The sequence below is a fragment of the Salvelinus fontinalis genome, chromosome 33 (genome assembly GCF_029448725.1).
Source record: "Salvelinus fontinalis isolate EN_2023a chromosome 33, ASM2944872v1, whole genome shotgun sequence".
Lineage (NCBI taxonomy): Eukaryota > Metazoa > Chordata > Actinopteri > Salmoniformes > Salmonidae > Salvelinus > Salvelinus fontinalis.
This window is the reverse complement of record NC_074697.1, coordinates 22,928,109-22,951,233: the sequence shown is the minus strand read 5'-3', so window position 1 is coordinate 22,951,233 and position 23,125 is coordinate 22,928,109. Positions and strand designations below refer to the sequence as shown.

The 23,125-nt window shown below is 44.4% G+C and overlaps 2 protein-coding genes across 2 annotated transcripts; one reads left to right on the top strand and one right to left on the bottom strand.

Annotated features, from left to right (window-relative positions):
- The first annotated feature begins 1,883 nt into the window (after positions 1 to 1,883).
- Positions 1,884 to 16,152, top strand: LOC129831835 (V-set and transmembrane domain-containing protein 5-like). Its single transcript, XM_055895328.1, has 4 exons — positions 1,884 to 2,214; positions 15,011 to 15,337; positions 15,606 to 15,749; positions 15,873 to 16,152. The coding sequence occupies exons 1-4, from the start codon at positions 2,139 to 2,141 to the stop codon at positions 15,902 to 15,904; spliced, it is 579 nt and encodes a 192-aa protein (XP_055751303.1). The 5' UTR covers positions 1,884 to 2,138; the 3' UTR covers positions 15,905 to 16,152.
- med17 (mediator complex subunit 17) lies at positions 16,143 to 22,440 on the bottom strand. The gene is made up of 12 exons (XM_055895327.1): positions 22,361 to 22,440; positions 21,645 to 21,909; positions 20,415 to 20,578; positions 19,903 to 20,122; positions 19,640 to 19,776; positions 19,317 to 19,551; positions 18,945 to 19,075; positions 18,535 to 18,719; positions 18,164 to 18,301; positions 17,107 to 17,224; positions 16,687 to 16,846; positions 16,143 to 16,544 (listed from the first exon to the last, which is right to left on the bottom strand). The coding sequence occupies exons 2-12, from the start codon at positions 21,883 to 21,885 to the stop codon at positions 16,336 to 16,338; spliced, it is 1,938 nt and encodes a 645-aa protein (XP_055751302.1). The 5' UTR covers positions 21,886 to 21,909; positions 22,361 to 22,440; the 3' UTR covers positions 16,143 to 16,335.
- Positions 22,441 to 23,125: the final 685 nt, after the last annotated feature.

Here is a 23,125-nt window from a genome sequence, read left to right as displayed (position 1 = left end):
ATGTGGAAAAAGTCAAGCGGCCTGAATACTTTCCTACGGCGCTATAAATATACACATTAATAATTAACAGTGCCCTCTTCAGGTCAAATATAGTAATGTTGGCATTATGTTCAATAACGCCAGCTCTCTTGTTTACCAGTCAATGTTACGTCCTCACCAGGGGAGAACTACTGCCCACTCTCATTGAAGCCATGTGAGTTCAAGGCCAACCCCGGTACTGCAGGCATTGTTAGCAGAAAAGAGGACACCGCCATTATAGTGAATGGAAAAATGTGAATCTTCATGTAATTAAAAAACTGTTTGGAAAACAATCAAGGTACCAATAATTGCTTCTAATACACCAGAAGTATGTCCTTGAACCGATCATTTAAAAATCACACAGAAGAAGTTCTAAGAATAATTGTTGTTAATGGCAGTCTGCAGTACCCTGGTCGGCCTTCAACTTGTGTCAATAAGAGGGGTCAAAGGCGTCAGCACTGAGCCTGCCTGCAACGTCACTTCATGGTTGAGTTCAAACTGTGTATGTTGTCTCCATGAGATGCCATCTTAACTGACTTTATTTGGCTTCAATGCGCTATAGAGAGAAATATAAATGACGTCATTTTGTAGGCACTACCTCCGCAATGGTTCGTTGGACAAAGCTTATGGGGAAATTAATGGCATTTTTGTACGGTTTTTGGATAAACACCGAAAAATAAGGTCTGTGGTAAACACAGGTTTTTTTCTATGAGATAATCTTCATCAGCTACACAACTTTTTGTGAATTTTTAAGCATTTATGTAATTTAAAAAAGCACATAAAGACTTCAGAATTTATAAAGATCATGTTAACTAACTCATATTATCTCATAGTACAAAACGTGTAAGATCTCCTAAGCCTGTGTATACCACATACCTTTTCAGCGTTCATCTCAAAACCCTATTCTTTCCCCATAGGATGGCTGAGTGAACCAGAGATAACTCATTTCCGGGCTTTAGGACTACAAGCTGACGAGCCCTATTGAGTCTTCACATAGGAATGAATGGTGTCGATGGCTTTGTCCAATCATATGCAGTCATTGGTCCTCACCCCAAAAGTAGACAGGTCTACAGATATATGATCTTAACTTGACCAGTTTCTCACAGCAGATTATAATTAATGGACAGTTTTGTAGGGCAAAATAAATGTTTAAGTGGAAATGACAAACTTAAGAAGCCTTTTTAAACTTTGAATACACTACAAGTTTGCATTTTCTGCTATGCAAATTAGGGTCCTACTTCTGGACATTGATTGGGAGTGGTTGAATAAGTGACAAAAAAACACGACTCATCTAATCCAATTCATGCATAATACAGTGTTACACCAAAACCCTTTAGATAGGAGAAAGGCTGACTGCAGACTAAAACAGAAGGATCACAGTTCTTACGTTGATCCTTGACTAAACAGAACACATTTTGAGGGGAAAAATACTTAGTATTCTAAGCTATTGCAACAGTGACCAGGCGGCCAATAGGCAAAGACGATTTGTGATTTACTACATTGCAACTTTTATTCATGTGGCCATCATAGAGAGGTGCAGTCCTCTTAGAATAGATCTATGAATAGACACTCCTTCCTGTCTGGCCTGCTCAGCAAGGTGTGTCCAAACTCGAATACCAGTTATTCATCCCACGGTGGTGCGTTTCTGGGAGGTAGTACCGGGAGACAGTACAGGGTGGCAGTACAGGTGTGTCTCTCTGTGTGTGTGTGTGTTTCTGCATGAGTGTGTGTCTGCATTTGTGTTTACTCTGTTATTGCCTCCCTCCCTCCCTCCCTCCCTCCCTCCCTCTCTCTCTCCCTCTTTCTCTCTGTGTTAGTTTGAATGTATACACAGTAATCTCCTCCTGATCCTGTCTGATAGGTGAGCTGCCGTTGCACAGGCAGAGCAGCTTAGGTAGCCAGTGAGCACAGAACTGAGAAGGACAGAAGAGAACATCACCAACAAAAGAGAGATAATGTTTTCCACCAGAGTAAAACATTAACAATACACTGAGAATAAAAAGGAAAGAGAAACACAGGAAAGAATGGATTTTCAGAGAAGAGTAAAGCGAATGCTCCAGAATGCGGAATGACCCAGTAGACACTCCGTACTGGTGAGAATATATGGACCTGGGGATCTAATGTGGCCTTTGCGGCTCTGGGACGCACAGGAAGTCGCTCTTTTCCTCAGCCTCACATTGTATGTGTGCCACCTAGGTATGTATCCTACCCATACATGGAAACACTTCTGTCAGCATGTATTCATATATGGAAATACTGATTTGAATGTGTTTAGATGTGTGAGTACTTGCGTGTTTAAGGGCATGCCTATGTTTGCCTTAGGGTGTATGATGTATGCCAATCACTTGCAGAAGAAACTTTCTTCTGGTATCAGTTGACTAACTTTGAGTATTCTCCAACATTTGCTCTGATGTGGTTTGTACTGGTGTATCAGAATAATAGTACAGTTAGACACACAGTGGTTTGTTAATTCACCAAAACTTCGATACGGAATGATGGTTTCAAGGCATTCTTCTGGCAGCCAAATGTTTCTCTGTCATTCTTTCCACGCTGTAACAAAATTATTTGTGCATGCTTGATCTTGTGTACACACACACCTTTAATTGGACTGGTGTGTCTGAGTCAGTAATTCACATTGATTGCAACACATCTTACATGATAAAACAACCGAAAGCAGGTAGCCATGTGGGCAATTCAAAACCCATCAATCAATCAATCAGGAAAGGATTTTTCTAGGAAAAACTCCCTAGAAAGGCAAGAACCTAGGAAGAAACCTAGAGAGGAACCAGGCTCTGAGGAGTAGCCAGTCCTCTTCTGGCTGTGCACGGTGCAGATTTTAAGAGTACATGGCCATTTAGGCCAGATTGTTCTTCAAGATGTTCAAACGTTCATAGATGACCAGAAGGGTCAAATAAGAATCACAGTGGTGTTAGAGTTTGCAACAGGTCAGCACCTCAGGAGTAAATGTCAGTTGGCTTTTCATAGCCAAGCATTCAGAGGTCGAAAAAGAAGGTGCGGTAGAGAGAGAGAGAGAGCGAAAGAGGGAGAGGGAGGGTCGAAACAGCAGGTCCAGGACAAGGTAGCACGTCCGGTGAACAGGTCAGGGTTCCATAGGCAGAACAGCAGAAATGAAGATCTCCCCCACCGCACAAGCCTGAATGGGCGCAAAACAGAACAATTCTAGTATAGCAAAAAAGGCCTGGCACGACATGATGCACCCCTCATAGGGATGGCATGAGAGAGCACTAGCAAGTCAGTGACTCAGCCCCCGTAGTATGGTAAGAGACAGAGAATCCCAGTGGAGAGAGGGGAGCCGGCCAGGCAGAGACAGCAAGGGTGGTTCATCACTCCAGTGCTTTGCAGTTCACCTTCGTACCCCTGGGCCAGACTACACTCAATCATAGGACCTACCGAAGAGATGAGTCTTCAGAAAAACTTAAAGGTCAAGACCAAGTCTATCTCTCTCACATAGATAGGCAGACCATTCCATAAAAATTTAGCTCTATAGGAGAATGCCCTGCCTCCAGCTGTTTGCTTAACAATTCTAGGAAAATTAAGGAGGCCTGCATGACCGTGGAGTACGTGTAGGTATGTACGCCTGGACCAAATTGGAGAGATAGGTAGGAGCTAGTCCATGTAATGCTTTGTAGGTTAGCAGTAAAACCTTGAAATCAGCCCAAGCCTTAACAGTCAAGATTCTAGCGGCTGTATTTAGCACTAGCTAAAGTTGATTTAGTGCTTTATCCGGGTATCCAGGGAGTAGAGCTTTGCAGAATTCTAATCTCGATGTGACAAAAGCATGGATTGGCATTTCTGCGTAATTTTCTGACAAAAAGTAAAACATTTTTGCAATGTTTTGAAGATGGAAAAAAGCTGCTCTTGAAATATTTTTTATATATTTGTCAAAAGAGAGATCAGGGTCCAGAGTAACATTCAGGTCCTTTACAGTTTTATTTTGATACAACCATTGAGATGAATTGTCAGATCTGTCACGTTCCTGACCTGTTTTCCTTTTTCTTGTATTTATTTACTTGGTCAGGGCGTGAGTTGGGTGGGTTTGTCTATGTTTGATTTTCTATGTTGGGAGGTTTGCGTTCGGACGGGTATGATTCTCAATCAGAGACAGCTGTCAATCGTTGTCCCTGATTGAGAATCATACTTAGGCAGCCTGGGTTTCACGTGTGTTTTGTGGGTGTTTGTCTTCCGTGTCTGTGTTTGTTGCACCACACGGTACTGTATCGGTTTATGCACTTCGTTTATTTGTTTTGTAAGTCAGTTTCAGTTTCGTTATAATAAATCATTATGAACCCTAACCACTCTGCGTATTGGTCCGATCCGTCTCGCCTCTCCTCGTCCGAGGAGAAGGAAGAATATGACAATAGCCGTTACAAGATCAAACAGAACATCGCTTTGTTTCTTGAGACCTAGAGCTAGCATCTCTATTTTGTCCAAGTTTAAAAGTAAAAACATTTGCCGCCATTGTAACGATCGTCTGTGGTGGAAGAAGGATCGGACCAAGGTGCAGCGTGGTAATTGTTCATCTTGTTTAATGAAGGTGAACACTCAAAATACAAACAACAACAAATGTGAAAAACCGAAACAGTACTGTCTGGTGCAGACACACAAAGACAGAAAACAACCACCCACAAAACCCAACACAAAACAGGCTACCTAAATATGGTTCCCAATCAGAGACAATGACTAACACCTGCCTCTGATTGAGAACCATATCAGGCCAAACGACAAACCCAACATAGAAACACAAAACATAGATAACCCACCCAACTCATGCCCTGACCACACTCAAACAAAGAAAATACAAAAGAACTATGGTCAGAACGTGACAGCCATTCACTTCCACATGTCTGAAACACAGGCTTTCAAGGTAGGCAATTGTGGGGATTCACCTTGTGTCATCAGTGTCGTCTGCATAGCAGTGAAAGTTAACATTGTGTTTCCGAATGACATCCCTAAGAGGTATACACTGAGTGTCCCAAACATTAGGAACACCTGCTCTCTCCATGACAGGTGAATCCAGGTGAAAGCTATTATCCCTTATTGATGTCACTTATGAAATCCACTTCAATCCGTGTAGATGGGGAGGAGACAGGTTAAAGAAGGACTTTTAAGCCTTGAGACAATTGAGACATGGATTGTGTATGTGTGCCATTCAGAAGCTGAATGGGCAAGACAAAAGTTTATGTGCCTTTGAACGGGGTATGGTAGTAGGTGCCAGGCGCACTGGTTTGAATGTGTCAAGAACTGCAATGCTGCTTGGTCTTCATGCTCAACAGTCTCCCGTGTGTATCAAGAATGGTCCACCACTCACCACCCATTTGAGTCAACATGGGCCAGCATCCCTATGGAACGCTTTCGTAGAGTCCATGCACTGATGAATTGAGGCTGTTCTGAGGGCAAAAGAGGGTGCAACTCAATATTAGGAAGGTGTTCCTAATGTTTTATACACTCAGTGAAAACAGTAGTGTTCCTAAAATGGAACTGAGCAACACCGAAACCATCCACAGAAACAAACTGATATCTTCCTGTCAGATAAGATCTAAAGCAGGCAAGAACTTGTCCGAGTATCCAAGCTAGTTGGAAGAATTCCAATTTGGTGGAGCGCTATTTCCGTTCCAATTTTCTGGAAACTTGCTTCAGGGCTTGGGTATTTTCTGTATATCAGGGAGCTAGTTTCTTGTGACGAATGTTTTTGTTTTAAGCTGTGCAACGGCATCTAGGGTATTACGCGAGGTTAAGTTTAGATCCTTGGTTAGGTGGTTAACTGATTTTTGTACTCCTTAGGTAGGTGGAGGGAGTCTGGAAGGGCATTTAGGAATCTTTGGGTTGTCCGAAAATGTATAGCAAGGGTTTTAATAAACCTTGGTTGTGGTCTGAGCTAATTATTTGTTGCGATTGCAAACCTAATAAAATGCTAGTCCTATAGTCCAGGATTATGAGAAAAAATATTTAGATCCACAATATCTATTCCACGGGACAAAACTAAATCCAGGGTATGATTGTGACAATGCGTAGGTCCGTAGACATGTTGGACAAAACCCACTGAGTCGATGATGGCTCTAAAGCCTTTTGGAGTGGTTCTGTGGACTTCTCCATGTGAATATTGAAGTCATAAAAAATGTGAACATTATCTGCCATGACTACAATGTCCGATAGGAATTCAGGGAACTCAGCGAGGAACGCTGTAAACAGTAGCTATAGAAAGTGATTGAGAATGCTGCATAGACTGCATAGACTTTTTTTGTAAATTGAAATTTGCTTTCATAAATGTTAGCAACACCTCTACCTTTGCAGGATGCTCAGGGGATATGGTCACTAGTGTAACCAGGAGGAGAGGCCTCATTTAACGCCATAAATTCATCAAGCTTGAGCCATGTTTTAGTCAGGCCAATCACATCATATGATTAGTGATTAGTTCATTGACTATGACTGCCTTTGAAGTGAGGGATCTAACATTAAGTAGTCCTATTTTGAGATGTGAGATATTAACACAATCTCTTTCAATAATGACGACAGGAATGGAGGTCTTTATTCCAGTGAGATTGCTAAGTTGAACACCGCCATGTTTAGTTTTGCCCGACCTATGGGGAAAACTGAGCTGACTACACTGACTGTGTTGGGAACAGACTCCACTAAGCTGGCAGGCTGGCTAACAGCCTGATGCCTGCACCTATCTCATTGTGGAGCTAGAGGAGTTAGAGACCTGTCTATGTTGATAGATAAGATGAGAGCACCATTCCAGTCCGTCCCTCCTCAGCAGGCCAGACTTGGTCCTGTTGGTGGTGAGTACCAGGAAGAGGGCCAGTTATGTATAAATTCTATATTTTGGGAGGGGCATAAAACAGTTTGATTTGTGTTAGTCTGCTGTAGAGCTCATCACTCCCCCTAACTGGGAGGGGGCCAGAGACAATTACTCAATGCCAACACATCTTTCTAGTTAAGTTACACGCCAAAGATTTGTTGCGCTTGGTGACCTCTGACTCTTTCATCCTAATATCGTCGGTGCCGACATTGATAACAATATCCCTATAACCTACACTCTTCAGACTATCCTTTACGCCCCCTGGTAAACAATATATGATTGCTGGATAATTCTTTTTAAGTTTAATATTGCGGTTAATGGAGTTGCCAATGATTAGTGTTTTCAATTTGTCAGAGCTAGTGGTGGGAGGCTCAGACCCGGTAACGGGTGGAGGAGAGACCTGGAAAGTCTTGGGCTCTGACTCGGGCTCTGACTCTGACAAGTTGGCTGGTGGGGAAAACCAGTTGAAAGTTTCTATCGGCTGAATGAGCGACAACGGTTGAGCATGCCGACAGCCTTTCTTTCCAGAAGCCATAAGCTTGTTTGGCAAGTTTCAAGGAAGACGAACTAAGAACAACCTGTTATTAAAGACAGTGACGCAGAAGGTTCACAGTACCTGGAAGAACCTGTTCTATAGTATAATATATTTTTAAATTCCTAACATTTCTAACATCTTACTGGTCTCAAGACTGACTTGGACATGACTTAGGTTTCAGGCTGTTAGGCGTGCACATCATTGACGACCTGGAATGGTCCCTTCACACAGACAGTGTGGTGAAGGAGGTGCAACAGCGCCTCTTCAACCACAGGAGGCTGAAGAATTTCGGCATGGCTCTTAAGACCCTCATGAACTTCTACAGATGCACCATTAAGAGCCTCCTGTCGGGCTGTATCACCGCCTGGTACGGCAATTGCACCATTCGCAACCGCAGGGCTCTCCAGAGGTTGTAACGGCCAGACCAACGCATCACCGGGGGCAAATGGCATGCCCTCCAGGACATCTACAGCACCTGGTGTCACAGGAAGGCCATCAAGGACCTCAGCCATGAGCCGTGGCTATTTTACCCCGCTACCATCTAGAAGGTGAAGACAGTACAGGTGCAAAGCTGGGACTGAGAGACTGATAAACAGCTTTTATCTCCAGGTCACCACTAGCCATCCTTCGCCCAGTACCCTGCCCTGAACCTTAGTCACTGTTACTAGCAGGCTACCACCCGGTACACTACTTACTGCACCTTATAAGATTGCATTTAATAATGTTTACATACTGTACTGTTTTTCCCACTTTATAGGTACATTGCATTCGGAAAGTATTCAGACCCCTTGAGTTTTTCCACATTTTGTTACATTTTGCCTTATTCTAAAATGGATGAAAAAAATCCTCCTCAATCTACACATAATACCCCATAATGACAAAGCGAAAAAAAGTTTTTTAGAAATGTTTGCAAATGTATTAAAAATAAAATCCAGAAATATCTTATTTACATAAGTATTCAGACCCTTTGCTATGAGACTCGAAATTGAGCTCAGGTGTAACCTGTTTCCATTGATCATCCTTGAGATGTTTCTACAACTTCATTGGAGTCCACCTGTGGTACATTCAATTGATTGGACATGATTTGGAAAGGCACTTACCTGTCTATATAAGGTCCCACAGTTGACAGTGCATGTCAGAGTAAAAACCAAGCCATGAGGTCGAAGGAATTGTCCGTAGAACTCCGAGACAGGATTGTGTCGAGGCACAGATCTGGGGAAGGGTACCAAAAGGTCCCCAAGAACACAGTGGCCTCCATCATTCTTAAATGGAAGAAGTTTGGAACCACCAAGACTCTTCCTAGAGCTAGCCGCCCGGCCAAACTGAGCAATCGGGGTAGAAGGGCCTTGGTCAGGGAGATGACCAAGAACCCGATGGTCACTATGAAAGAGCTCCAGAGTTCCTCTGTGGAGATGGGAGAACCTTCCAGAAGCTCTGCAACACTCTACCAATCAGGCCTTTTACGGTAGAGTAGCCAGAAAGAAGCCACTCCTCAGTAAAAGGCACATGATAGCCATCTTGGAGTTTGCCAAAAGGTACCTAAAGACTCTCAGACCATGAAAAACAAGATTGTACTCTTTGGCCTGAATGCCAAGCGTCACATCTGGAGGAAACCTGGCACCATCCCTACGGTGAAGCATTGTGGTGGCAGCATCATGCTGTGGGGATGTTTTTCAGTGGCAGGGACTAGTCAGGATCAAGGGAAAGATGAACGGAGAAAAGTATAGAGAGACCCTTGATGAAAACCTGCTCCAGAGCACTCAGGACCTCAGACTGGGGCAAAGGTTCACCTTCCATCAGGACAACGACCCTAAGCACACAGCCAAGACAACGCAAGAGTCGCTTCGGGACACGCCTCTGAAGGTCCTTGAGTGGCCCAGCCAGAGCCCGGAATTTAACCCGATCGAACATCTCTGGAGAGACCTGAAAATAGCTGTATAGCAATGCTCCTCATCAAGCCTGACAGCATCCGCAGAGACGAATGGGAGAAACTCCACAAATACAGGTGTGCCAAGCTTGTAGCATCATACCCAAGAAGACTCGAGGCTGTAATCGTTGCCAAAGGTGCTTCAACAAAGTACTGGGTAAAGGGTCTGAATAGTTACGTAAATGTGATATTCAGTTGTTTTAATGTTTACAAACATTTTTTTAAAATCTGTTATTCCTTTGTCATTATGGGGTATTGTGTGTAGGTTGATGCGGGAAAAAAAACTTTTTAATCAATTTCAGAATTAGGCTGTAACATAACAAAATGTGGAAAAAGTCAAGGTGTCTGAATACTTTCTGAATGCACTGTATTCTAGTCATGGCTCATCCTATATACCGTAACTACTGCTCTATTCATATACTGTCCATACACATATAGGGACAGACTGATATTCTGCAAAAGGTAGAGGGATTGGACTGCTGAGGACTGGGGTAAAGTCATTTTCTCTGAGATATATATATGTCACGTTCGCTGGAATGATTGTCGGACCAAGTCGCAGCGGATGTTGAGTTCCACATTATTTATTAGAAAGTGAAACTAAGCAAAGACAAAAACAAATAAACAATAAACTACCGAACTGTGACTACAGAGTTGCTACGTGCACTAACTCAAAACAATATCCAATCAACACAGGTGGGAAAAACAGCTACTTAAATATGATCCCCAATTAGAGACAACGATTACCAGCTGCCTCTAATTGGGAATCACACAAATCACCAAAGGAGAAAATGAACTAGAACACCTCGTAGAAATAAATACATTTGATCACCCCCAGTCACGCCCTGACCCACTTCACCATAGAGAAACAATGGCTCTCTATTGTCAGGGCGTGACAGTACCCCCAAAGGTGCGGACTCCAGCCGCAAAACCTGAAACCAAATAGGGAGGGTAGGGGGGGGGGGGGGTGATTAGTGTCAGTGGCGTCTCTGGTGCGGGCCGAAGAACCTGCTCATCCCGCGGATCCAGCCATGGACCCAGGCTGAACACTGTGCCTAGACTGGATCTCGATGCCGAGGAAGGCTCCTGCCATGGAGCGGGACTGGACACCGGCCCTGGCCATCGATACAGAGGAAGACTCCTGCCATGGAGCTGGACTGGACGCCGTGTTAGGAGTAGGCATCGGCGCAGGGGAAGGCTCCCGCCATGGAGCGGGACTGGTCACTGTGCCTGGACTGGGCACCAACGCAGAAGACTCTGGCCTTGGAGCTGGACTGGACGCCGTGCTCAGACTGAGCATCGGCACAGGGAAAGGCTCCGGCCATGGAGCTGGAGGTTCCGGACTGTTGACCGTTTCCGGAGGTTCCGGACCGGGAACCGTCGCCGGAAGCTCCGGACCGGGAACCGTCGCCGGAATCTCAGGACAGGGAACTGTCGCAGGAAGCTCTGGACTGGGAACCGTCGCCGGAAGCTCTGGACTGGGAACTGTTGCCTAAGCAAAGACAAAAACAAATAAACAATAAACTAACAACGAGCCGCGACTACAGAGTTGCTACGTGCACTAACTCAAAACAATATCCCATCAACACAGGTGGCAAAAACAGCTACTTAAATATGATCCCCAATTAGAGACAACGATTACCAGCTGCCTCTAATTGGGAATCATACAAATCACTAACATAGAAAATAAACTAGAACACCACATAGAAATAAATAAATTAGATCACCCCCAGTCACGCCCTGACCCACTTCACCATAGAGAAACAATGGCTCTCTATGGTCAGGGCGTGACAATATATACAGTATATTTGGATGAGCAATGTAAGAGCGGCATAGATTAAGATACAGTAGAATAGGATAGAATACATTATATATAGTCGTGGCCAAAAGTTTTGAGAATGACACAAATATTCATTTCCACAAAGTTTACTGCTTCAGTGTCTTTAGATATTTTTGTCAGATGTTACTATGGAATACTGAAGTATAATTACAAGCATTTCATAAGTGTCAAAGGCTTTTATTGACAATTACATGAAGTTGATGCAAAGAGTCAATATTTGCAGTGTTGACACTTCTGTTTCAAGACCTCTGCAATCCACCCTGGCATGCTGTCAATTAACTTCTGGGCCACATCCTGACTGATGGCAGCCCATTCTTGCATAATCAATGCTTGGAGTTTGTCAGAATTTGTGGGTTTTGTTTGTCCACCCACCTCTTGAGGATTGATCACAAATTCTCAATGGGATTAAGGTCTGGGGAGTTTCCTGGCCATGGACCCAAAATATTGATGTTTTGTTCCCCGAGCCACTTAGTTATCACTTTTACCTTATGGCAAGACGCTCCATCATGCTGGAAAAGGCATTCTTCATCACCAAACTGTTCCTGGATGGTTTGGAGAAGTTGATCTCTGAGGATGTGTTGGTACCATTCTTTATTCATGGCTGTGTTCTTAGGCAAAATTGTGAGCCCACTCCCTTGGCTGAGAAGCAAACCCACACATGAATGGTCTCAGGATGTTTTACTGTTGGCATGACACAGGACTGATGGTAGTGCTCACCTTGTCTTCTCCGGACAAGCTTTTTTCCGGATGCCCCAAACAATCGGAAGGGGATTCATCAGAGAAAATGACTTTACCCCAGTCCTCAGCAGTCCAATCCCTGTACCTTTTGCAGAATATCAGTCTGTCCCTGATGTTTTTCCTGGAGAGAAGTGGCTTCTTTGCTGCCTTTCTTGACACCAGGTCATACTCCAAAGTCTTTGCCTCACTGTGCGTGCAGATGCAGATGTCCTGTTGCCATTCCTGAGCAAGCTCTGTACTGGTGGTGCCCCGATCCCGCAGCTGAATCAACTTTAGGAGATGGTCCTGGCGCTTGCTGGACTTTCTTGGGCGCCCTGAAGCCTTCTTCACAACAATTGAACCGCTCTCCTTGAAGTTCTTGATGATCTGATAAATGGTTGATTTAGGTGCAATCTTACTGGCAGCAATATCCTTGCCTGTGAAGCCCTTTTTGTGCAAAGCAATGATGACGGCACGTGTTTCCTTGCAGGTAACCATCGTTGACAGAGGAAGAACAATGATTCCATGTACCACCCTCCTTTTGAAGCTTCCAGTCTGTTATTCAAACTCAATCAGCATGACAGAGTGTCACGCCCTGGCCTTAGTTATCTTTGTTTTCTTTATTATTTTGGTTAGGTCAGGGTGTGACATGGGGGATTTATGTGTTTTGATCTTGTCTAGGTGTTTTGTATGTTTATGGGGTGTTTTCTAGTCTAGGTGTTTGTATGTCTATGGTTGTCTAGATTGGTTCTCAATCAGAGGCAGCTGTTTATCATTGTCTCTGATTGGGAACCATATTTAGGCAGCCATATTCTTTAGGGATTTCGTGGGTTATTGTCTATGTATTGGTTGCTTGTGTCTACACTTTATATATATATATAGCTTCACGTTCGTTTTGTTGTTTTGATTAGTTTGTTTAAGTGTTCTTCGTTTTTGTGTTAAATAAATAGAAGAATGTATTCGTATCACGCTGCGCCTTGGTCCTCCTCTCTTCCACCTTACAACGAACGTGACCCAGAGAGATCTCCAGCCTTGTCTTCGTCAACACTCACACTTGTGTTAACAAGAGAATCACTGACATGATGTCAGCTGGTCCTTTGTGGCAGGGCTGAAATGCAGTGGAATTGTTTTTTGGGGGATTCAGTGCATTTGCATGGCAAAGAGGGACTTTGCAATTCATCTGATCACTCTTCATAACATTCTGGTGTATATGCAAATTGCCATCATACAAACTGAGGCAGCAGACTTTGTGAAAATTATATATTTGTGTCATTCTCAAAACTTTTGGCCACAACTGTACATATGAGATGAGTAATGCAAAATATGTAAACATTATTAAAGTGACTAGTGTTACAGTTATTCAAGTGGCCAGTGATTTCAAGTCTGTGTATATAGGGCAGCAGCCTCTAATGTGCTAGTGATGGCTATTTATCAGTCTGATGGCCTTGAGATAGAAGCTGTTTTTCAGTCTCTCTTGTACTGACCTAGCCTTCTGGATGATAGCAGGGTGAACAGGCAGTGGCTCGTGTGGAGGTTGTCCTTGATGATCCTTTTGGCATTCCTGGTGCTGTAGGTGTCCTGGAGGGCAGGTAGTTTGCGATGGGCAGACCGCACCACCCTCTGTAGAGCCCTGCGATTGCAGGCAGTGCCGTTTCCATACCAGGCGGTGATACAGCCCGACAGGATGCTCTCAATTGTGCATCTGTAAAAGTTTGTGAGAGTTTTATGTGCAAAGCCAAATTTCTTCAGCCTCCTGAGGTTGAAAAGGCACTGTTGCGCCTCCTTCAGCACACTGACTCTGCCGTTTCCTGAAGTCCATGATCATCTATTTTGTTTTGTTGACTGAGTGAGAGGTTATTTTCCTGGCACCACACTCCCAGGGCCCTCACCTCCTCCCTGTCTCGTCATTGTTGGTAATCAAGTCTACTACTGTTGTGTCGTCTGCAAACTTGATGATTGAGTTGAAGGTGTGCGTGGCCACGCGGTCATGGGTGAACAGGGAGTACAGGAGGTGGCTAAGCACACCAGTGTTGAGGATCAGTGAAGTGGAGGTGTTGTTTCCTACCTTCACCACCCGGGGGCGGCCTGTCAGGAAGTCCAGGACCCAGTTTCACAGGGCGGGGTTCAGACCCAGGTCCTTAAGCTTAATGATGAACTTGGAGGGTCCTGTGGTGTTGAATGCTGAGCTATAGTCAATGAACAGCATTCTTACATAGGTATTCCTCTTGTTCAGATGGGATAGGGCAGTGTGCAGTGCGATGGTGATTGCATCGTCTGTGGATCTATTGGGGCGGTAAGTAAATTGAAGTGGGTCTAGGGTGTCAGGTAAGGTGGAGGTGATATGATCCTTGACTAGTCTCTCAAAGCACTTCATGATGACATAAGTGAGTGCTACGGGGCGATCGTCATTTAGTTCAGTTACATTTGCTTTCTTGGGTACAGGAACAATGGTGGACATCTTGAAGCACGTGGGGACAACAGACAGATAGGGAGAGATTGAATATGTCTGTAAACACTCCAGTCAGCTGGTTTGCACATGCTCAGAGGCCAGCAGTTTTGCGAGGGTTAACATGTGTATTGTTTTGTAGTTTCTAGGTATTACTGCACTGTTGAAGCTTGAAACACAAGCATTTCGCTGCACCTGCGATAACATCTGCAAATCTGTATACGCAACCAATAAACTTTGATTTGAGATGAGCGAAGCGCCAGAATCACATACCAATAAGCCATCTCAAAGTAATTTGATGACAGCAACCCCATCATACAGTATGAAATAAGCCAATATAAATGTAAAAGTCTGTTTTTTATAGAATAATATGTTATGTAATGTCTGTTGTGGAACTGGTTATGTAAGGGAGTAGTGTAAAGGGTGGGTATTTCTTATGTCCAGAACTGAGGGGCCAATTGTGCTCTAAAGAAAAGAAAAATTGAAGGTATTTGATCCGTTGCTCATATAAAGGCAAGTGGGCTCGAGTCAGGAAGTTTCTATGGTGATAACATGTCAATAACACATCAGTGTGTGGGTCATAATATGTTGATTTATCTGATTCTAAAATACAAATCATATATATCAGGTTTTCCATCTATCTATCATACATTAACCAGCACTGTTCCTCTCTTTCCCTTCCTCCCTCCACTATGTCCTTCCTCTGGCAGCTGGAGCCATCTCCATACGGTCTCCTCAGCAGAGTCTGACCAGGCCTGTCCAACAGGAAGTGTTGTTCTCTGTGGACATCTCCTGTGTTGGGACTCCCACCATACAGTGGACCTTTATGTCTGGCAGGGTGAGCAGAGACATTGGGGCGTGGCAACCTGGTGGGTATACCAATGTATCAGAGGACTACATGGACAGAGTCCACACATACACTAATGGGTCTATGGGACTGTCGGACCTACGTATTCAAGACGCCGGCTTCTACGTGATCACTGTGACTGAACTGTCCGGGAGCAGCAAAGATGAAGGCTTTGTCTTGAAGGTGGAAGGTGAGTGAATAGTGGGCGCAGGCCTGTATCACAACGTGGCATTTTGCTTTAGGGTACAGTGTTAGTGTTTCATCATAGCTGACATTTACAAGAATCCCTTTATGAAACTGTTTTCTTCTCAGTCCTGGAGACGGTTTCTGTAGCGGCCTTATGGTGTTAATGGACAGTATCTTTACAAGTAGTTCAGTACAAGTGGCCTTCATTTCTGAGTAAGCTAGTTAGCGGAAGTGAGAATGAACATGGTGTGTTCTCCCTCCCTGTGCTGTAGAGGTTCTGTATGAGGACCTCCAGTACCTGGCAGTGTTTGCTGTAGGGCTGGCCTCCCTGGCTGGCTTTCTCATGGTCTCCATGTGGCTCATGGACAAAGCCTACTGCCGGATCAAGGCATGGAGACAGAGGCAGCAGATGCCAGGTCAATTATTTTAGAATGCTTTTTGGTGTAATAGATACATTTAGTAATTCAACGACTCAAGTTTAATTGTTCTTGTGTGTACTCGGTTTGTGTGTCATTGAATCTCATGTTTTCCCTCTCCAGAGAATGATGTAACTGACCTGCAACCTCTCTGATATGAAGATCTATGAGACAGCCAGATGACACTGCCCAAAAACCAATCTGAGCTAAAATGAAAGACTAATGTTAAGCGTCCACAGCGTGTAAATATGACCAGGTTACTGATTCCAGGAACAGATGAAGGATTGTCAACCTACGTGCCTCAAGACTAGCTGCATGTATTATTTTACTGTACACACAACAGCTGATATTAGTCCATGCTATTTTATGTAAGGAAACACACTGACAAGTGGAAACAAATAATATATTTATTTTCACTGTAACATTTGAAATATATATTTTTTTACATTGACACGGGTAAGTCAAATGTCCAAGCAATTCTACTAACATCAATGCATGATTTCCACAAAAGTGGATCAAGTTAGGATTCAGCACATAGAAAACATTCAGAGACAGCAAGAGAGAGAGAGAGTGATAGTGGCCAGACCTAAGGACAGGGGGTGAGGGCAGCCATGAGAAGCTCCATCTTGTAGACAAAGTTGCGTCCCTCCATCTTACTCCAGTGGACCTCCTTGTAGGGCCCTCGCAGGTGGTTCCACTTCCCATCCTGGATGACGTCAGACTTGGGCAGCTCCTTGCTCTGGCTGCGTGGGAACTGGACCAGGACCTTACAGCCACTCTCTGGACCATTACGCACTGGAGAAGATACAACACATTAATTTGGACAAATGTTACCATAAGCTTATACATTTCAGTCATTATATTAGTTTTCAGACTAAATTAGTTGTTTAAGGTGTATGACATCCAATATGCCAGATTGATTGATTGAAGACGGTACCCGAGATGGCGTATTCCCCATTGGAGGAGGCAACGGTGATGGCCGAGGCATTACCGATGCTCTCCACAGAGCCCAGGCCCACATGGTTACTGAAGCTCAGAACATGCCAACCCATCACCTTAGCCAGCTGCTGTACCGCATGGACCTGGTGCTGAGACATCTGTAGTACCAGGGGACAGACACAGGGGACACTGTTACTGACACTGGTTCAGACAGGCAGCTACAAAAAGGCTACATCAATACTTTGAAATTAATTTGAATAAAAGTTTCCCTGGAGCAATAAGCCAAGTGAAGAACTAGGTCTAGCAAATGTTATGCACTTTAGAATATATAGGTGGCTTCTAGCTATACTTGAGTGTAATACTGGGTACATAAACAGCAGTTGACGATGATGTGACAGCAGTCAGTGAGTCCCTTGACCTGGGAGAGAAGAAAGTCCTGCAGCTCCTGTTCCTGGTGAGAGAGTGTGATGACACGGCCGTCCCTGTGCACCACTCGTATCTGCTCAACCCCTATGTTCAGCTGCAGCTGGATAGACCTGCACACACCCACACAGAAGGTCATGGAACATTCTTTTTCCATGGTCAAAGTTTATTGCTAGACAATACTTTTTATTTTTACCGAACGTTGAAAAAGCTGAAGCTAATTGCCCAATTAAATTGGTGGTAATTCATTAAGGTGAAACCTCTTCTTCTGTTGTTCAAGCACGGAACCTAACTTTTCCCCTTTTAATTTATTCTCACCATATATCCAGGCTGTATCACAACCGGCCGTGATTGGGAGTCCCATAGGGCGGCGCACAATTGGCCCAGTGTCGGCTGGGTTTGGCCAGTGTAGGCCGTCATTGTAAATAAGATATTTTTCTTAACCAACTTGCCTAGAAGATATGTTGACAATTCCTGGCCCAGAAGTATATTCTCTAAACACTGTCCCTTAAACAATGTAGAAAGAGTACTCTCTGCCTCTGTTCTCCTGGCTTTAACAGTACTCTGTCTCTGTTGCTCTAGCCTAGCCAGACCTCCTGGCTTTAACAGTACTCTGTCTCTGTTGCTCTGGCTTTAACAGTACTCTGTCTCTGTTGCTCTAGCCTAGCCAGACCTCCTGGCTTTAACAGTACTCTGTCTCTGTTGCTCTGGCTTTAACAGTACTCTGTCTCTGTTGCTCTGGCCTAGCCAGTCCTCCTGGCTTTAACAGTACTCTGTCTCTGTTGCTCTGGCCTAGCCAGTCCTCCTGGCTTTAACAGTACTCTGCCTCTGTTGCTCTGGCTTTAACAGTACTCTGCCTCTGTTGCTCTGGCTTTAACAGTACTCTGCCTCTGTTGCTCTAGCCTAGCCAGTCCTCCTGGCTTTAACAGTACTCTGCCTATGTTGCTCTGGCTTTAACAGTACTCTGTCTCTGTTGCTCTAGCCTAGCCAGTCCTCCTGGCTTTAACAGTACTCTGCCTCTGTTGCTCTGGCTTGGCTCCTGCTCCACTTACTTGCAGATCTGCTCGTAACCCTGGGAGGTGATGAGGACTTTGACACTGGACTCGTACACATCGTTGATGTTGGACCAGTGGGCCTGGATCTGAGGGTCTTCTATACGGCTGGCCAGGCTGTCGATGGTCCGCGCCGTCCTGAAACAGACACGAGGGGTGGACTTGCAGTCAATGTTGATTTGCTGTCCTGTAAAATGTTAATTCAGTAACATATTGTTTCATTGTGCAAACATTTTCATGATTTGTGATTTGACAAAAAAGATAAGGGGCGCTTTGAGTGAAACAACAAGCCTGACAGAAGAATATTATTAAAAAATAAAACAATATGACAGTATGAGCTTACCATTGATGTGGTGTGTTTTTGTGCCTACCTGCTGCGTAGGAAGATGTGTTTGGCCTGTTTGATGATCTTCTCCAGTAGGCCCTCATTCTGCTGCAGGTTGGAGATCTCAGCCTTGTCGTAGGCCATGGGCCCTGCCATACGCTGCCTTTTGTGGCCAAAGGGGGCACTAGCCGGATGGGGCATCACTATCGAACTCAGGGTCTGCTTGTGGAACTGTGGGTGGGAAGGGCGGGGCATTTATATTGATCAATATGTATCACAGTTCACACAATCAGCAGTGATACACACATGTGCATATGTATAAGATGAAATAAAACACGGGGGACTTAGTTTGGTCAGTATCTGTCTGAGTAGGTCTTTGGTCAACAATATAATTACTAGATGGTCAGGTTCAATTTAGTTCCAGAATTTTCCACCCAGAAAGACTGGCGGACCCACCTCTCTCATGAGCTGGTGCAGGTTGTGTTCTAAAACGTAGAGGTGGTCGTCGGGTTTGGGTTTCTCTGGTGACGCCCTCTGGTTCTTCTTCTCTCCAGTGGAGTGACACAGAGAAATGGACAACTGGAGACCTGCAGGGAGGATAGACAACCTTAACGGTGGTGTAATACAGAAATCTCTTAAGAGTAGGACTCTGCACATCTGACGAGGGGTGAATAACAGCAAAAGCATCTCTGGACACTTAGAACGTACTACTCCAGGTAACAGACAACAACAACAACGCATTGATTTTGCAAAATGCATGGTTTCATGGAGTATTCATTTTCCATGGGCTACAATAACTCTCCTAAAAGCATTGTGAAGTGTCCTCACCTGGGAAGGGTTGAGAAATTATCTGGTTCTTGACTACGATGTGGGGGATCTGGGACTTGATCTGAACCGCCTCCCGGGACAGCTGGGCGAAAATCTCCTTACAGAGCAGCACGTTCTGGGCAGCTTCCAGCTTCACATGCCATGGCTGAGTACCTGCTTTAGCTTTAGGCTGCCTCCTGAACAGGCTCACAGTGCCTAGGTCACCTATGTCAGGGGCTTGTTTCTGGATTGAAACCTGGAAGACAACACATAATGTTTGAGCGGCCAGGCCGAACATCAACATAATCACAATGAGGTATGTTCCCTGAGCAGTATCTATTCACTTTGATGTAAGCTGATCCCTCCAGATCACTGGGGATCTGGACGTTCAGTGGACAGTAATCCTCCGGGAGCTTCTTGTCCAGGTCGATGTCCGTGTTCTTTATCACCTCAAAGGTGCCGGCATGAGGAAACAATGATCCTGCAGAGAGATACATGGCATTAGAAATTAGCTATATAATGTCATAAAAACAATGAATGTGCAGTAGGTGGTAAATAGTGCAATGACACTAAATGAAACATTTGAGCAGAGTTAAAGCCTCCACACCTGCGCTCCTGTAGCTGAGATCTCCCAGGATCTTGTCTCCTACTTTGCGTAGTTTCCACTGCGAGCGGAGCCGCAGCAGCTCTGAGTTGAAGTCTCTCTGTCTCCTGTTCTCCTGGTTCTCTGCCACTGACTTGCTTAGTTTATCTGCCCCCTTCAGGAGCAGCTGAGCTGCTGTGGCCAAAGACTTCTTCTTACTGATGAGCTGGAACACCTGGGGTGTCTATAATAAAGAGTGAGGTAGGGAGGTCAGGGGAGAGAGAGTGAGGTCATAGGTACATGTCAAATAGTCCAGTGGCTTCATCTCCTTCATCTGCAGTGACCTCAAAACACAGGATGGATCAAAGTAAGCAATATGTTGGATGTGTATTGTGTACCGGGAATTAGCTTTGATTATCAGTTTAGTTCTTCCACGTCAGTGCAAATGAAGACAGAATGAAGAAAGAACCACTTAAGACTACTGAGATGCATTGAAAAGATTGAAGTCCGGAGTAAAGCCACTTAGCTAGGCCTACCTTTCCGGCTGAGGGGTCCTGGGACACTGGGTCCAGGGCCATGTACTTCTTCTCCTTGACTACGCTGAGGACGTCGTATAGCACACACATCTCTGTCAGGGAGCTGCGGAGGTTGTTACGCACAGAGTCCCAGGGCCACAAGGACGGCTGGAACTTCACTGTGGCTGGAAGAAGGAGCAAGTATCAATCAACCATTCTGTTCAGATCAACTCCCTACAGAGCGCTTAATAGAAATCATAAGTGTTGCTTCAGATTTGGGCGGGTACATACCAGTATTGCGATACTCATTAGTATCGTGGCAAGGAAACAAAACACGAAGCGGATTAAATTTTTTAGGAAAACAGACCTAATGTTGGAAACAAATGTATTATGTTGTCATCCAGTCACATTCATTTATTTTCCAAGCTATAGCACACAATGTTTTACAGACAGCAGGTTTTCAAAGGACCAAAGAGTTAGGTCTGCTTTGTGTTTTCATTTTTGCCATGGAAAAAATATTGTGCTATTGGTATCATTGCAGCCCTGCTACAGATGTCTATCAGATGGTCTCAGGAACATAAGGTACGGTGGTTTTTCGATAATAACTCTCCAAGGCAGAAATAATACCTTTACAGTCAATTAATGAAGCTGGTGTAGACTGTCGTTGAAATTCAGTCCTGAGAGAGATTTGGTCATTTCTTCAAACAATGATATTTATTTAATATTGATAAATTATTGCAATAATGAGGCTGTTTGACCCCCCCCACCCTTGAGTGTTGGACCGAGTAACCTAACCTTCACACATATGAAGAATACTTTATATTGCTGACACTAACAATGCTCAGCCATGGTTGGTTCAACCCCCCTCATGCAGACCAAAGAGCATCATAAGCCACTCTGGGTTCATCCTGTCATTATCTGCACGTGGGTTGTTGTCTTAACCCAAACCCTGGCTTAGTTTCCCAGATGCAAAGATGATTTTGAGACAATGAGGGATTGTTCTACTCCTAAGCTATCTCTAGGAAAACACATTATTGTCTATTCAACGCTGTCTTTAACTCATTTGTTAGCTCAAACCATCTCTGCAGGGAACTAGAGTGGAGACCATAAAAACACAGACACTAACAGGACAGAAATATCCTCATATTTGTTAAGTATTAATTGCTAACTATTAATATCAAACAAAATGAGGTAAATGTGTAATTTTTCTATCACAAGACAAACACTGAATGTGTCCATGGGGTGACATACCTTCATCCTCCTCTGGTTCTTGCTTCCCCCACTCTTGGGGGTCCCTGGGCTCTGTTTCCGCCCCCTCTTCATCGGAGTCTGATCCCTGGCCAAAGTCGATCCTCTGGGCTAGCTTGGCCAGGTTCTGGGACATGGACAAGGGAGGGACATATGTCTCCATGCCATCCAAAGACACCTCCTGGACCTGCTTCTCGCAGGACGACTCGATGCTGACACGCACTGCTGGACCACTACCCGACATGTTGATGGTGAAGAGGAGTCACACCTAAAGCACACCAAACCATTCTAATCACTACATTTTACCCACCATAACTATGATGATCATAGACCATGGGCAAGTTAAGACAAATAAGGAGCTAGCTAAAAAGACTACAACTAGCCATGTAGAAAATATAGTTGGCGTCTCCACCTCCTGGATGGCACTGAGCTCATGCTGCTCTGTCATCTCCATGACGGCCAGCCATTTGCCTTAGCTAGTTGGCAATGAGTGATACTAGACATTGTCACATACTGTAGCTAGTTAACTTTAGCATTGGCTAACAACAGATAGCTAGCTAAACAAAGCAAACAAGCCAGTCCGATTAGCCTAGTATAAAATCCAGCTCCCTAATACACATTACAATTAGATACACGTGGAATACAATCTATGTTAATCAAACGATTTTCAACGGAATGTGAGATAGATAGCTAACTAGCTAAATATAAATATAGCTCACAGTTAAGAAAAGGGCGACTTTTGCAATGTCTTCTTCGTGTCCTGGAAACCACTGGTCGTGGGCTATTCTGCCACCTACAGTGCATTTCAGTGTACAATATATGGGTACGTTCCACACATACTGTGTGTTCAGGCAATTTTGTGTTTAATAACTGATAAAGAAAACAATTTCGTCAAGCATTTTATTTATTAAAGGTCCAATGCAGCCATGTTTAACTCAATATCAAATCAAAAGTAAATTTGATATCAATAAAGAATCTATCAGCAAAGTCAGAGCTAGTAAGGGGGGAAAAAGTAAGGTGCGAGTGTTAGTTCACGAAAGGCATTTTGGGGGCAGGGTGAGAAAGGGGTGCGAGAGGGGGGCTGTGAGATTATTTAAAAGACCCTTTGAAGAGGTAGGGTTCAGATGTTTTTGGAAGAGGGGCAGGGACTCTGCTGTCCTAGCTTCAGGGGGTAGCTGGTTCCACCATTGGGATGCCAGGACAGAGAAGAGCTTGCACTGGACTGAGCGGATGCTGCCCTCTCGTAGGGGTGGGAGTGCTAATGAGAACAGAGGTAGCAGAACAGGGTGTTTATAACTAAACCAAGATAGACCACAGCCTGTCATTTCCAATGGGAACAAATGAGTCATAGTGGGCAGAACAAGCAAGGAGGTGGGCATTGCCAAGCACGAGCTAGCGAGATCCTATTAGCCCGTTCTAGCAAACATCTGCATATTTCCGTTTGGGAATTCCTACTCTGTGAAGTGCGCGTGTGCAATAACTCA

Coding starts and splice junctions, on each gene's coding strand:
- LOC129831835 (XM_055895328.1), top strand. CDS start 2,139: ATGTGGCCTTTGCGGCTCTGGGACGCACAGGAAGTCGCTCTTTTCCTC. Junction 15,338..15,605: donor CTTTGTCTTGAAGGTGGAAG/GTGAGTGAATAG, acceptor CCTGTGCTGTAG/AGGTTCTGTATGAGGACCTC. Junction 15,750..15,872: donor ACAGAGGCAGCAGATGCCAG/GTCAATTATTTT, acceptor TTCCCTCTCCAG/AGAATGATGTAACTGACCTG.
- med17 (XM_055895327.1), bottom strand. CDS start 21,885: ATGTCGGGTAGTGGTCCAGCAGTGCGTGTCAGCATCGAGTCGTCCTGC. Junction 19,777..19,902: donor TCTCAGCTACAGGAGCGCAG/GTGTGGAGGCTT, acceptor ATCTCTCTGCAG/GATCATTGTTTCCTCATGCC. Junction 16,847..17,106: donor AGGACTTTCTTCTCTCCCAG/GTCAAGGGACTC, acceptor CTGGTACTACAG/ATGTCTCAGCACCAGGTCCA.